Here is a 16,480-nt window from a genome sequence, read left to right as displayed (position 1 = left end):
AAGGTGCGTTGTTGAAAATTAAGATCCTCTTCTTGGAATCCTGTCTGAGATGACAGAAGATGATGCTGCAATTGACCCACTTTGATGATGTGATGACGTATTTCTGTTTAGTTTGAATGCATTCTCATCTTATTGTTGAATTTAATGTTGAGAACCATAACCAGATAAAAAATTCTTTAATTTGTATTTGTGTGCGTCCGTCTAATGCCACCGCACCTTTTGAAACACCCAGAGAAACCTTTTTCCACAACTATTTTATATTTAACATGGTGTAACTTTTAAGATGTCCCAAAACTTTTTTCCAATATATATGTGGCATGTATGATGTACAGGGTTACATCATATAATAGATTTTGATGTGAATGAGCCGACAATACGTCATTGGACAGACCTCTGCTTGTCTTCATGCTGAAAATCGTGTTCTTTAATCTTATTTTCTGTGTCAGCAGACTGTTCCTGCTTAACCATTTAGACTCACATTTAAAAATGAGCGAATGTCTGATGGAAGAGGAAAAGAGAGCAAAGTCCGTAGTGTCCAGCTGTGTGTCCATGAAGAGCGACAGGTCCAAAGAGCACCCTGAAAACTTCAGTATTGGACCTCAAGGCTCACCTTTAAAGTAAGGTTTTCTGAACCACATAACTCTGCCTTCGAACATTTCACAACCATACAAAACATCATTTTGTGGGTATTAGCCTCTACTATCGTGAAAAATGAAATTCATCAGGTCCTTAAAATGAAACGGTGCACCAACATGTCAGGCGTTCGCTCCCATTAACTCCCATGTTAATTTTAGTGTGCTAAATCTTTTAAAACTGAAAATTGCTTCCGTTTTTAACTGGTCATTTCTCCTACATGGGTTAACATCATCTCACAAAAATTCATAGGCATATATTTTAAAGTTTCCCAACAATATCCATCATTGCAGAGTGCTACAGCTCTCCATTTAGATACGGATGGGTAAGACATGGCAGGTCTGTGCAGCTTGTTCTGCCACACTGTTCCACCACATGTCATGAAAATTCATTAAAAAGTCTATTTATAAGGCTCCTGGTTCTAATAAACCCATAGACAACAATATCAGTCATTTCTAAATGGTTGAAATAAGCTTTTGAATACGCGTGACCTCTGTGCTATTTAATGATCAGTTTCAGAGACCAGACTACTGTATTTGGAGCATAAATGTAGAACTTTTGTTCTATTGTATGAGTTTATGTTCCTGATTTGGCACTTTTATTTTTAACATAAATTCACAATGAAGAAAAGCCACTAAACACTTAGGTCAAATACACTTTTCTCCAACTAAACGAGCTTGTTAGAACGTAAATAACTTTATATTTTTTGCTCAGTGTTCATTCAATCTTCAACTGTCAGAGCAAACTGAAAGTAGAAGTGAACGCAGCCTTTCTTAGGCGTTGCTAACGCCCAGTAGACATGTATAACCACTATTCCCATTTTTGACAGGTATCATAAACGGTCTGCTTCCATTGGAGATTCCTCCTGTCCCGAGGGTGAAAAGAAACGGAGAACTGAACTGCAGACCGCCGACCTTAACAACAGCGTCTCACGTAAGCTCGTACATTTGTATTTCTAAGATACTTTTGGGTCGGAATAAAGGAACAACTTGTGTATTTACAATGTGCAAGAGAAGATCCAGAGAGCTCTTGTTTGGTTCCACTGGAACCAAACCCTCTTAAGACCTTCCTAAATGCTTAGACAGTATTTAGCAGCATTTAGTCATTTAGTTCTGGAAAGTGTTAAAGAGTTGAAGGCAGGTGACCTTTACAGGACAATGGGTCTGCTGAGTATGATGTGTTTGGAGAAGGTTTGATGTGTTTTTCTAAATATCATCCAGCTTTTACCAGCTGTTTAGTCCAAGCAAACTCTTGGAAGACATGGAACATGACAGAATATTTTCCAGTTGAGGACATCTGTGTTACTGCTGTAGATGACAATTGTAAAATGATTTAAAAGATTGTTTATTTTAGAGGGTGGTGAACTGCAGGAGGTGATAGAAGGCCATAAGATCAGTCTGAAGAGAAGATGTGAAGATGTGACTGAAGGAACTCATGAAGCAGGAAGTGGAACCCTGCTGAACAAGATCTACACTGAGCTCTACATCACTGAGGGACAAAGTGAGGAGGTGGACACACAACATGAGGTGAGACAGCTTGAGAGAACCTCCAAGAAGAACATCCAGGACACTCCAATCAAGTGCCAGGACATCTTCAAAGTCTTATCTGAGCAGCAGAGACACATCAGAGTGGTTCTGACCAACGGTGTCGCCGGCGTTGGAAAAACCTTCTCAGTGCAGAAGTTCAGTCTGGACTGGGCAGAAGGTTTGGAGAACCAAGACATCAGTCTGGTGCTTCCGCTCTCATGCAGGGAGCTGAACTTGATCAGAGATGAGCAGCACAGTCTTCTCTCACTGCTTCATGTTTTCCATCCAACATTACAGAAGATCAGAGCAGAAGATCTGACTGTCTGGAAACTTCTGTTCATCTTTGATGGCCTGGATGAAAGCAGGTTTTCACTGGGTTTCAACAAGCATCAGGTCATCTCTGATGTCACACAAGTATCGTCAGTTGGCGTGCTCCTGGTGAACCTCATCCAGGGGAACCTGCTTCCCTCAGCTCTCATCTGGATCACCTCCAGACCTGCAGCAGCCTATCAGATTCCTCCCTCGTGTGTTGACAGGATCACAGAAGTACGAGGTTTCACTGACTCCCAGAAGGAGGAGTACTTCAGGAGGAGGTTCAGTGATGAAGATCTGTCCAAGAGAATCATCTCACACATCAAGGCCTCCAGGAGCCTCCACATCATGTGTCTGATCCCAGTTTTCTGCTGGATCACTGCTATAGTTCTGGAGGACATGATGACCAGAGACCAGAGAGGAGAGCTGCCCCAAACCCTGACTGACCTCTACTCACACTTCCTGATGGTTCAGATAAGAGGAAGAAGCAGAAGTATGGAGGAAAGCAGAGACCAGAGGAACTGACTGAGGCTGATAAAGAACTCCTTCTGAAGTTGGGTCGGCTGGCGTTTGAACATCTGGAGAAAGGAAACATCATGTTCTACTCAGAAGACCTGGAGCGATGTGGACTGGATGTCTCCGAAGTGTTGGTGTACTCAGGAGTTTGTACAGAGATCTTCAAAGAGAGAGTGTGATCTTCCAGAAATCAGTCTACTGCTTTGTTCATCTGAGCATTCAGGAGTTTCTGGCTGCCGTCTACATGTTCCACCGTTACACCAGGAAAGACACAGTGGTTATAAATCAGTTCCTAAAATATTCGAAACCAAACAACTTTTCCAGGATTACATGGTTGTTGACAAATTACGATCCAGTCACATCTCTTGATGACTTCCTCATGAGAGCACTAATGGAATCTCTTGAAAGTAAAAATGGCCACCTGGACTTGTTTGTTCGCTTCCTTCATGGTCTCTCTCTGGAGTCCAATCAGAGGATCTTGGGTGGACTGTTGGATCAGACGGAGAACCATCCAAAAACCATCCAGAAGGTCCTCAACAACCTGAAGGAGGTGAACAGTGATGAAATCTCCCCAGACAGAAGCATCAACATCTTCCACTGTCTGACGGAGATGAAGGATCAGTCAGTCCTCAGGAGATCCAAGAGTTCCTGAAGTCAGAGAAGAAATCAGAGAGGAGACTGTCAGTGCTCCACTGTTCAGCTCTGGCCTACCTGCTGCTGCAGATGTCAGAGGAGGTTCTGGATGAGCTGAACCTGCAGCAGTACAACACCTCAGATGAGGGACGACGTCGCCTGATTCCAGCTGTGAGGAACTGCAGGAAGGCCGTGTAAGTAAAGATTTTTGGGGCCGGACATCGGCGTTTAAATCAACCGAGTCGATCATGTCAGGTAGCAATACCCCCCCTCCAGTGGTCATTCCTTCAATTCTTTGTTTCCATTGCAGCGTCCATAAATTAAAAAAGATAAACAATTCATTCAGAAATGTTCAAACTGGCTGGATATAAGTTCAAAGTTCAATCCAGACAAACCAACATAAGGCAGGAATAATAGGAGCCAAGAGTTAACTTACTATCATGAAATTACTGTCATGTAATTAAATAACTTTTGTTTGTTTGTATACATCGTATTCAAACGACAGAAAAACACATTTTAACTAATGACACGTGACTATTTTGCTTCATTTGTTCAACGTAAAAACAGCCGGCCTCGTTGGTTTAAATGGGTGTTTTAGGTCTTTGTGGCGGTTACGTTTGAGCCTTTATGTGACCCACAAAGTTGTTTGACCCTTCCCCACGCCCGTTAGGTGGCAACTTCATCACTAGCTAAAAAAGTTGCAGTGAAAATGATTTGAAGGAAAAGGCAGATATAACAGAAGCTGAGGGCAATCGATGCAACCAGAGACTCTGATGTCATCGATCGGATCGCTGAATTAAGACTTGACGCACGATCGTACAAATTGTATGAAATGCAAAATATCCAAAGCTGATAGACAGATAAAAAGATGCACGTTTCTTTAAACCATTTTCTATAATCATTTAAATATTGAGTAATTATGAGCTGTTCTAAAATAAGACAAATATAAGAATAATTCAGTTGCATTTCAGATCTGATGGTCGTTCAAACTGTTGCTCTACGATGTTGAATTTAGCTTTTCCAGGAAATGAGCTACATTTGTGTTGAGGTAGATTCTCAGATAAGTTGATTAGAAATCCCAAAGTTTGACTCACTATTTTTGTTTCATACACAACAGACTGTCTGATAGTTTTCTTTCAAAGAGTCATTGGGAAGTTTTGGCCTCAGCAATGACGTCAACCCTTCTCATCTACGGGAGCTGAGCTTAAGCTGGACCCAAAGCCTGACAGATGCCGCAGTAAAGTTACTGTCTTCTGCAATGATGCTCCAAACTGCAGACTGGAGACGCTCAGGTCAGAGGCCTCTGTTGGTCTTTCCTAAATTTCTTTACATTTTCTGCTTTTCTCTTCACTTTCAGATTTAGAAATGTGTTTTTATTTGCCCCATTGATTGGTTTTCCAGGTTGAGCAGCTGCAGTTTATCAGAGATCAGCTGTGACTCTCTGGCCTCGGCGCTGAGGTCCAATCCCTCCCATCTGAGAGAACTGGACCTGAGTAGGAACCAGCTGAAGGATCCAGCAGTAAAGCAGCTCTGTGGTTTTCTGCAGGATCCTCTCTGTAAGCTGGAGACTCTCAGGTCAGCTTTCTTTTATCTTCGACATAACAACTAAACAATAAAAGGCTTCAAGATAAACTCCATTGACTTTTGGAGAAGAGAAGTGTAGTATGAATTTAAATGAGCCATTGAAAGTCAATTTTATAGATACTTTTTAACTATGTTGTTGCTGTAATATCCAGTTTATCAGTGGGGGCCAGATCTCTCCTGACTCCAAGGGCCCTGATTAAATAATGAAATAAAATGAAATAATGATTTTGAGCAAGTGTAATATGACTTTTCCTCCAATAAGAGATCATTTCTTGCCATGATTCCTTATCCAGACTGAGTGACTGCAGTTTATCAGAGATCAGCTGTGACTCTCTGGCCTCGGCGCTGAGGTCCAATCCCTCCCATCTGAGGGTTCTGGAGCTGAGCTACAACCAGCTAAAGGATCCAGGAGTGAAGCTGCTCTGTGGTTTTTCTCCAGGATCCTCTCTGTAAGCTGGAGACTCTCAGGTCAGTCAGAGATGATCCAGTACTTTCCCAGGGGTAACTAGTTAGACAATAACTGTTTACATGTTTGATCTTTGTTATAAACGTAGTGTTACAGTTTTTGGAAAAAAGACCACACAGGATAGATTTGCAGTATTAAATTGGTTGTGGAAATCTGCCCCATGAGGATGGTCATCAATGACTAGAAAGGAAGTACCAGTTGTAGATTTGTCTTGTTTTATTTTAGGCTGGCCACAAAACCGCCCAAACATTCAGACCAATCAAAAATGGTTCTTCCTGTCTTTTAAGATCAGAAGGAAAACTAGAAAACCCCAAAAGAAAGCTGCTGCAGTGTGCCATGCCCCTTCTCTACTGAGAAAACCCATCCCAAAAAAGAGAAAAGCCCAAGTGTGAAGTGAGCACCCTGTTAAACCTTGGTACCGAAAGCCTGCAATCGTTCTCTTCTTAGGTGGCTTCATTCCAGCCAGAAGCCCAACCTGCCTCCCTCTTAAAGGGGCAGCAGGTCAGTCCAACCACAGAAACCAATGTTTTATGGCAGCACTGAGCTTGCAGTGGGGCAATCAAACACACTGTGGGGTGGCTCTCTTTCCTTTTCTCACCTGGAGAACAAGTGACACCAGCTGCCAATCATTGTTGGAGAAATGTGCAGTCAGGGGAACTATGCGTCCAGACTATAGCCACCCTTCCAGCATCCAGCAGTGTCTAAAACCTTTGATTTGGTTCACACCAGAGTGTAGGGATTGCAGGGTCGCTGCAGCATCGCCCACAAGCTATCAGGAGTGGGTCGCTTTGTCCCAACTCCTGACAAGAGTTGAGTTATTGAGAAATGTGGTCTCACAAACTTGGAAGGTATTTTGACCCACACACACTTTACATACGGTGTAGATCTTGTCCAACCGCCCTGAAAGAACCCAAAATACGAACATACGGCAGATAAGCCGGTGCAGGACGAGAGGTTTGTTGCTTGTAAGCTGTGTTTGCACTTAAATGACAGATATCACAGAAAAAGAGCTCATCAATAACTGTAAATGAGCCAGACTTGCTGGTCAAACCAGGCTTTTGTAGGAAATCTGGCCTCCTTTTAAGTTTTTTAAATGCATTTCTTTAAACTCTTAGAACACAGAGGAACTCTTGTATTGGGGGCAGAAAAGGTACATTTTTATCTGGTAAAATTCAGTCAAAAGAGCATTAAAAGCATGAATAAACTGAATCATGTAGATTCTAATGACATAAGCTGGAGCTCCTACATTTACAGCCCATAATGAGACTGCAACTGTTTCTGTGAAAGTGAACTTTTATACAGTTTACATTCTGCAGATTTTTGTCAAATTTCAATGCAAACATTCACGTTAATCGATATAATAGAAATCTGTTACATCATGGATCAGTCAGTAATCTTGGACAACAGCAACGTTTAATCCTGGATCACTGCTCGATATATTTAAATGAACAAAGACAGCTGATACTGATTTAAGGCAGATTTGTGCATTTTGATGATCACATTCATCGGATTTTTAACCACTGATGGAAACATATTGATTCATTTAAATCAGGGGTGTCAAAGTCAAATGGACGGAGGGCCAAATAAAAAATGTAGCTCCAAGCCGAGGGCCAGACTGATCGAATGTTCATTTAAAATTTTAAAATGACTAGTGCAGGGGTCACCAACCTTTTTGAAACCGAGACTTACTTCCTGGGTACTGAAAAATGTGAAGGGCTACCAGTTTGATACACACTTCTGAAATAGCCAATTTGCTCAATTTACCTTTAACTAAATGTCATTATTAATACCATATTGGCCCGAATATAAGACGCTGTTTTTTGCATTGAAATAAGACTGAAAAGAGGGGGTCGTCTTATAATCAGGGTCGTCTTATATTCGGGCCAATACGGTGGATCCAGTCCATTCGGGCCTCAGTCCGACCGGGAGCTCAGGACGAAGCTAATGCTGGTGCAGAACTGGACCTTACTGGTCTGACAATGTTCAAAATAAATATAAAAATACATTAAATATATCAGTCGGTGCACAATGAATTTGACACGGTTCTGCTTTATCGGTTGAATGAGTGACATTGAATAATTTATTGATCTAATCAAGTGTTACTCTTTGTTTCCAGCACCTTCGCAACAGGAAAAAATACATTTCACATTGGAGATGTGGAACCAGAGAAGGATCCAAACGCTGCGGATAGGCTTCCTCCTCAAATGGGGTGAAATCCGTAAATGTCTGGTCATGGGCGAAGTCGCGCCCAGCTTTGGTCGGCCGGGTCCATTTCCCCACTGTCTTGTCTTTCTCGCTCCTCCTGTGAGGGATGAAGGTGAAGAGTGGGAATAGAAGAAATTCTGCTGAGCCAAGAGAACTTGTTGACCACCTCACCTCGGGGCTTCCCATTAAAAACTCTACGAGGGAGCTGGATCTCTCTCGGGTCTGGACCCCCTCCAGGATCTTATACACCATCGACCGGCAGAGAACTTTTCCGTCACTGTCTTTTCCAGCCTTGTCTGTTTGTGCGACAAGAACGGGGTGAAAATGGACCGGCGGGATGGGAAAAACCCTGAAAGGCTCAAAGGCTTTGATCATACGACACCTCCAGGTGGCGCCAGAGCTCTGCCGTCCTGTCCTCGGACACAGCGAAGCCCATGAGCGTCACCTGCACCGAGGCCCCCTGCAACAACACCGGGTTGGTTGACAAGCGCCCCGTCACTCAGGGTGGCGTGCGCGGGCCCGGACCTGGTAGTTGGTTGAGTTTCCTGTCCATTGAGCCAGTTGACCGCAGAACCTCAGGGCTGGAACTGGAGGGTCGGTCTGAGCACCATGACACTGCGCTGGTGGATCCCTGTGGAAGTCAAAGGAACCGGTGCTGACGTCTGTACTTTTGAGGAGTTGTTGCATGGGAATCTTCTAGTTTTGCCCTCACTGATTGTGTTTCATTGTGTTTGAGGAGGGAGCAGAAGGTGCTGATTCTTTAGATTAGCCGGGTTCTGGATGGGGTGTCGGTCAGGACACATCAATGAGAAGAGTTCAGTGGGTTCTAGTTCTATAGTTGCTGCTGCGGCTGAAGGCAATGCGTACCAGCAACATCAGTTGTAATAGAATCTAACGCGTTTGTAATGTCTGTTGCTTTCCATCAAAGCTTCTTTGATCTTTCATCCCTGAAAAAACTCACCTGGATTGTTTGGTAGAACCAAGAACCTCCAGCCCACCGCTGTCCAGTACTGAAGAGGAGCTACAGGAGTGGTCCATGTTCGGTCCTAAACCACCTGATAAAAGCACAATCAAGTCAATGCAAACTCATTTTGGCCACTAAATTGTAGAAATGTTACATATTTACGTCCCTCTTTGAGGTCTATGAAGCCCGAGACGCGCAGATTACAGCCTCATTTTGAACAGGGCAGCGCTGAGTTGGAGCTTTATCACTTCATACCTGGATGAAGATGATTCGGTAACTCAGTTTCGTTCAAAACGCCCCAGAAATCGAACGCGACTCGCGTCAGAGCGCCGCGCTCAGCGTCCGTTTACCCGTAACTATGGCAACGGAGCGTGGAAAACCCAAAGCAGGAACCGCTACTGCAGTTTATCCCTACCAACCAGGAACAGAAATAAAAACTATTACACACACACACACACACACAGCCCTGGTGTCCCAGGTTGGCCTGCTGGATTACGGCGGTGTGTCGGTGCGCCCCCTGCCGGTTGGCTCCCGCAACTGCTATCGGGGGAGGGAGTTGAGGCGTGCGGGCTGCAGCCAATTAACCAGGTAAACTGCTGCGGTTTTAGTGCCGTTTTCCTGTTACTGCTCATGTTGGCTTCGTTTCTTTTTAAGGCTTCTCATAGGCCGCTGTTTGCCCTGTCGTGCCTCTTGGTTTCGTTGGTTTTCTTTTCTGCTGGTGTGTTTTTAATTCTGCGTTTCTCAGACATTTCGTAAACAGTGGTTCGGTTGCGTTTAACTTACACCCTGACCTGCCCCGCGGAGCCTTCTGACCCGTAGGTTAGTACGGCAGTTATTGCAGAGGCCCAATGAGCTTGAACATAGACATGTGGTTGTTTTTATTTGACCAGTTTGCATTAGTATCGTTAGTATTTAAGGTGCGGTGACCTTTGTCACCACTAGTGGGCGGACTTTCCCTCTCTATTTTCCTGCAGCCCTGCGGTTTGGACTTTATCCCCTTTCCCGAGCTATACACACTTTCTTTATCAAGAAGTAAATAATTAATTCATTGTGTATTTATCTGTGCCTCAGATGGTGAGGAAAAAGTAGTCTTTAGATGCAAGTCCTCGGGTGATGAGTAGCTTCCTCAAGATCTGCCACTTGCACCTTTGCTGGTTTTGCCACCTGCCAGGTCGTTGACTTAAGTGACCATTTTCTTCCACGGAGCCTCCGTGTTGGCAGTGCAGCATATCTCATATCCTCAGAGGATTTCTGCAGTTTCCACCCTGTTTATCACCAGCTCGTAAGAGTCTGCCACCTTCTTCCTTTCTTGGAATGGACTCTAAATCTGTGGTCTCCGGTGGTTCAGCAGCAGCCCCTCCATGGTCTTCATCACATGTGGCATTTAGCAGACTGGGAGACGATAAGATGGTTTCCACAGACCCTCTGATTCAGCATGATGTGCTGCAGAAGCCCATTGCACCGACTCTCAGGAGTCGAGCGAAACTCCATCTGGACCTGCTGCTTTGGGATGAGGCCTCCTCAGCTACAGGTAGTTTCACAAAGCTATTATTGACGGCCTAAACACGTTTCCACCCTCGAAGCGATGAGGCTGAAGGACCATTTACTAGCGATGGCTGTTAAAGGGTAGATGTTCAGATGAGCTCATCTCCAGGCGCCTGGTTCCGTCTCTCTCCTAGTGATCCTGCTGGTTTTCCTGTCGCTGCTTTAAAAGTCTGCAGTGAATTTTTTTTTCTTTTTCATTTGGAAGACAAAATGTTCAACATGATAATTTTGAAGAGATGAAAATACGACACTAGAGGTCAGAAGGTTGGGCGGAAGTTTTCTTGTCTTGTGGAAGGATGAAACCTTTTAACTCTGACAGTTCAAAGCTGAAGAATGAGATGATCCTCCCCAAAGGGATGGCGAGGTCCAGACAATAAACCTGAGTGTTTTTGTGTCCGATTATTAACATGTTCCATGCTTTTCCTTCTGCAACAGTTCATCACACCTGCTCAGTGAAACCTCGGTGTAAAGGAGGTGAAGCCGTGCCTCAGTGACTCTACTTTGGTGTTTTAGAAACGAACAGTTATTAGATGAATATACAGTGCACACGTACGCGCAAACGTGTGTATAAACACTTAATACACGTGTGTGCATGTATGTAGACTTTTTAGTACTTTGGGTTCATATACTTTTTAGTATTTTGCAGATTCGTGTCTGTATATAAACCAGATCCTCCTGTAATAAAGAACTAAAGGCTGACTGTTGTCACGTGACCTGTATCCGTCTGTCCCATGATGGAACCTGCCTGGAACATCTGGTCCACAGAAAAAGCAAAACAGCTCACAGAACTGGCCCAGTTTAGACCCAAAAATGACAATAAATAATGAAAATGTGTGACACAGTAAAAAATGGACGAACTTTCTATTGGTCATTGACAGTTTCACTCATCGTCATCAGAATGCATCAAAAATAGTTAAACCAACAAACAACACACAGAACCGCAAAGTTTAGAGCTTAAAGGGAGCGACAGGTGAAGATTTAAAGCTCAACGCAGCTGAAGAAGTTCCAAAAAGGAGAAATATCATGTGGTGCTTTACCGCCACCCGGTGGACACAGTGGAACTGCAGACAATAGTTAAACGCGCTCCGACACATTCTGACCTCTGCTGCTCCTCCTGGACTCCAGGGCTGCAGAAATATGCTGCTTTACAAGTCTTTCAAAATCTGTGAGGCATCATAAATCTTATTTATTTAGCTTGGTTGAATAATCGTGGAGAATGGTGTCCAAAAAGCGTCTTTATTTTAAAGTGAACAAGAACAGTTCGGTCCGCGTTCACAGAGAGGCGGAGAGACCTCGAGAGAGTCCAAAACAAGTCCGCAAGGAAACTAATAGTCAAGCCACAGAAGTCAGGGTTTGGCGATGAGGCCGAAAACACTCCGCCGCTGGCAGACGGGAGTTCTGTCCTTAAATCTAACGGGAGATTGAAGAGAGACCGCAGGTGCGTGTGTCTGCGGGGCCACTGTGGCTGATGAGCGGCTCCTCCACGCCCCCTGCAGGTAGACACCGCAACAACGTTCCCAGAAACTGGGAACCCAACAAACGAGTTTTCAAAGTATTCCTTTCATACTAAGCAGGAAGACTGAAGACCGACAAGGTGAGTAAACGAAGAGCATTATTGAAAAGAATTGACAGTTGTGTTTGGAGATAAAATCAAGATTTGAATCAACTAGACGTTATATTTAGTTTTAGCACAAACATCATTATACATTATAAATGAATCGGTCTTATTTAACTTTCTTATAGTCTGGCTTTAGTTATAGTTGAATAGTCTTTCTAAGTGAAGTTTAGTTTATGTTTCTGCTCTTTGCTACTGATCCTAAAAGAACTTTAAACCCTCCCAGAATGCTTTAATGGTAGTAATATATACGCCATAAAGCTGTTGATTAGGTTTTAAAAGTGAAAGTATTTGTTCAGACGAAGCTGGAAGAGCGACATTTTTGTGACAGGTGAAAAGCTCTGAGAGTTATTAGAGTTGTTCAACATCCAGGTTACAGCTGGATATTTTGTTATTACCTGTCAAACAAAATCTAATCGTGTGCAAATTAACATCTCTCAGCCGGACCAATTTAAGACAATAAACTTTCAAAATAACTAAATAAATAAATCAACACAGGATCACAGGACAGCCAACAGGATTTTTGGTTCATGTTGCACGTTTTCTCACAGTGGTTTATTGTCTATGTTGTGGAACCACTGTGAAAGAAATGCAGGAGTGGGTGTCATTTCTTTCATCTATTTTAAATAGAGCAGTGATCTTGGAGAACTTGGATTCTAGAAATAATTGAAGAGGGGAACAAAGGAGGGAAGTTAAAAAGTCCTGACTAGTATGTTTATGTAGCACCAAATAATTTATTGGCTGAGCTGAAGACAGTCCTTTCACCATGTTGGCCTGTGGAAAACCAGTGTTGTCGGGCCCGATGGACCAGCGTCCCCGTCGTTGCCGGACCACCGTTGGTTTTTGGGATCAAAGTGGGGGCGTTTCCTGTATCCGGTTCTCCTCACGGATCCATGACTACAACATGTTGCTGCAAGTGCAGAGACGTTTGCTCTGGAAAGAACTTTAGAGCACATTCAGTGCTGCAGGATGAGGGGCTGGAAAAGGTGCCAGTTCTTTTCTCACTGCAGGGAACAGTTAAAAAAAGCAGCTTAAACTCTGAAAACATGAAAATTATACAGATACATCATTGATTTATTGATTCAGTTATTAGCCAGAATGTATTAGAAATGTTCCTGTTTGATAAAAATGCAGTGAATTGGGATTATTTATCTACAACCTCTACAGATTATTTACCTTCATCAGTCTCATGATATTTCTGATGTTTCCTCAGGATGGACGAGGACAGAGCAGAGTCCACATTGCCCAGCTGTGTGTCCCTGAAGAGTGACCGGTCCAAAGATGCACCAATAACCTTCAGAAGTTCAGACAAAATGTAAGAAAACTAAAGTGTGATGATGTGTTTGTGTGGCAGCTGTTAGTCACATTAACAGCAGCAGTTGTGAGTTTATTATTGGAGATGTTTAACACTTAAACCTCAGACAGTCATATAGTTACATACTTAATGTGAATATTGTTGATTAGAAACAAGGATCGATGAATTCAGACATAAATGCTGGAACAATATTGAGTCTTGATCAGGTTCTTTCATCCTATAAATCAAAGGACTAATAGAGATGTGTTTCATAGTGAGAGGGGGAGCACATCCTATCAAACTGGGACCAGTCAGCTCCACCAGGAGAGTCCTCTTGTTCACAATCTGGAAGCAGATCTGGAGATGCTGAAATGAAGCCCAAACAAAGTAAAACTGTTCAATATAAAATTGAACTTGTGATGTCATGAATTTGTAGTTGTGTTGATGATTTATTATAGATGGAAATCATTGGTTTACTTATTTTCAGGAGGTGATCTGCAGGAGGTGATAGAAGGTCATAAGATCAGTCTGAAGAGAAGATGTGAACATGTGACTGAAGGAACTAATGAAGCAGGAAGTGGACCCTGCTGAACAAGATCTACACTGAGCTCTACATCACTGAGGGACAAAGTGAGGAGGTGGACACACAACATGAGGTGAGACAGCTTGAGAGAACCTCCAAGAAGAACATCCAGGACACTCCAATCAAGTGCCAGGACATCTTCAAAGTCTTATCTGAGCAACAGAGACACATCAGAGTGGTTCTGACCAACGTGTCGCCGGCGTTGGAAAAACCTTCTCAGTGCAGAAGTTCAGTCTGGACTGGGCAGAAGGTTTGGAGAACCAAGACATCAGTCTGGTGCTTCCGCTCTCATGGAGGGAGCTGAACTTGATCAGAGATGAGCAGCACAGTCTTCTCTCACTGCTTCATGTTTTCCATCCAACATTACAGAAGATCAGAGCAGAAGATCTGACTGTCTGGAAACTTCTGTTCATCTTTGATGGCCTGGATGAAAGCAGATTTTCACTGGGTTTCAACAAGCATCAGGTCATCTCTGATGTCACACAAGTATCGTCAGTTGAGGTGCTCCTGGTGAACCTCATCCAGGGGAACCTGCTTCCCTCAGCTCTCATCTGGATCACCTCCAGACCTGCAGCAGCCTATCAGATTCCTCCCTCGTGTGTTGACAGGATCACAGAAGTACGAGGCTTCACTGACTCCCAGAAGGAGGAGTACTTCAGGAGGAGGTTCAGTGATGAAGATCTGTCCAAGAGAATCATCTCACACATCAAGGCCTCCAGAAGCCTCCACATCATGTGTCTGATCCCAGTTTTCTGCTGGATCACTGCTATAGTTCTGGAGGACATGATGACCAGAGACCAGAGAGGAGAGCTGCCCAAAACCCTGACTGACCTCTACTCACACTTCCTGAGGGTTCAGATAAAGAGGAAGAAGCAGAAGTATGGAGGAAAGCAGAGACCAGAGGAACTGACTGAGGCTGACAAAGAACTCCTTCGGAAGTTGGGTCGGCTGGCGTTTGAACATCTGGAGAAAGGAAACATCATGTTCTACTCAAAAGACCTGAAGCAATGTGGACTGGACGTCTCCGAGGTGTCGGCGTACTCAGGAGTTTGTACAGAGATCTTCAAAAGAGAGAGTGTGATCTTCCAGAAATCAGTCTACTGCTTTGTTCATCTGAGCATTCAGGAGTTTCTGGCTGCCGTCTACATGTTCCACCGTTACACCCAGGAAAGACACAGCGGTTATAAATAAGTTCCTAAAATATTCAAAACCAAACCCCTTTTCCTGGTTTGCTTGATGTTAATTACGATCCAGCACATCTCTTGATGACTTCCTCAGGAGAGCACTAATGAAATCTCTCAAAAGTAAAAATGGCCACCTGGACTTGTTTGTTCGCTTCCTTCATGGTCTCTCTCTGGAGTCCAATCAGAGGATCTTGGGTGGACTGTTGGATCAGATGGAGAACCACCCAGAAACCATCCAGAAGGTCCTCAACAACCTGAAGGAGGTGAACAGTTATAAAATCTCCCCAGACAGAAGCATCAACATCTTCCACTGTCTGATGGAGATGAAGGATCAGTCAGTCCATCAGGAGATCCAAGAGTTCCTGAAGTCAGAGAAGAAATCAGAGAGGAGACTGTCAGAGATCCACTGTTCAGCTCTGGCCTACCTGCTGCAGATGTCAGAGGAGGTTCTGGATGAGCTGAACCTGCAGCAGTACAACACCTCAGAGGAGGACGACGTCGCTTGATTCCAGCTGTGAGGAACTGCAGGAAGGTCGTGTAAGTCAAGATTTTTGGGGCCAGACATCGGCGTTTAAATCAACCGAGTCGATCATGTCAGGTAGCAATACCCCCTCCAGTGGTCATTCCTTCAATTCTTATTTCCATTGCAGCGTCCATAAATTAAAAAAGAAAAACAATTCATTCAGAAATGTTCAACACTGGCTGGATATATGTTCAAAGTTCAATCCAGACAAACCAACATAAGGCAGGATAATAGGAGCCACAAGTTAACTTACTATCATGAAATTACTGTCATGTCATTAAATAACTTTTGTTTGTTTGTATACATCGTATTCTAACGACAGAAAAACACATTTTAATTAATGACACGTGACTATTTTGCTTCATTTGTTCAACGTAAAAACAGCCGGCCTCGTTGGTTTAAATGGGTGTTTTACGTCTTTTTGGCGGTTCCGTTTGGAGCCTTTATGTGACCCACAAAGTTGTTTGACCCTTTCCACACCCGTTAGGTGGCAACTTCATCACTAGCAACAAAAGGTGCAGTGAAAATGATTTGAAGGGAAATAGGCAGATGTAACAGAAGCTGAGGGCAATCGATGCAACCAGAGACTCTGATGTCATCGATCGGATCGCTGAATTAAGACTTGACGCACGATCCTACAAATTGGATGAAATGCAAAATATCCAAAGAGCCGATAGATAGATAAAAAGATGCACGTTTCTTTAAACCATTTGCTATAATCATTTTAAATATTGAGTAATTATGAGCTGTTCTAAAATAAGACAAATGTTAAGAATAATTCAGTTGCATTTCAGATCTGATGGTCGTTCAAACTGTTGCTCTACGGTGTTGAATTTAGCTTTTCCAGGAAATGAGCTACATTTGTGTTGAGGTAGATTCTCAGATAAGTTGATTAGA

General features: G+C 43.4%; 1 protein-coding gene and 1 long non-coding RNA gene across 2 annotated transcripts; both read left to right on the top strand.

Annotated features, from left to right (window-relative positions):
* Positions 1 to 302: 302 nt before the first annotated feature.
* Positions 303 to 3,609, top strand: LOC130520176 (protein NLRC3-like). Its single transcript, XM_057023754.1, has 3 exons — positions 303 to 617; positions 1,463 to 1,566; positions 1,987 to 3,609. The coding sequence occupies exons 1-3, from the start codon at positions 406 to 408 to the stop codon at positions 2,994 to 2,996; spliced, it is 1,326 nt and encodes a 441-aa protein (XP_056879734.1). The 5' UTR covers positions 303 to 405; the 3' UTR covers positions 2,997 to 3,609.
* Positions 3,610 to 4,804: 1,195 nt separating this feature from the next.
* Positions 4,805 to 7,277, top strand: LOC130520177 (uncharacterized). Its single transcript, XR_008948692.1, has 3 exons — positions 4,805 to 4,912; positions 5,022 to 5,195; positions 5,498 to 7,277. It is a non-coding gene; the product is annotated as an uncharacterized LOC130520177 (long non-coding RNA).
* Positions 7,278 to 16,480: the final 9,203 nt, after the last annotated feature.

Source organism: Takifugu flavidus, unplaced genomic scaffold, assembly GCF_003711565.1.
Source record: "Takifugu flavidus isolate HTHZ2018 unplaced genomic scaffold, ASM371156v2 ctg298, whole genome shotgun sequence".
In the NCBI taxonomy this organism is placed as follows: domain Eukaryota; kingdom Metazoa; phylum Chordata; class Actinopteri; order Tetraodontiformes; family Tetraodontidae; genus Takifugu; species Takifugu flavidus.
Note: the sequence above shows the minus strand (reverse complement) of the source record. Positions and strands in the feature narration are given on the sequence as shown.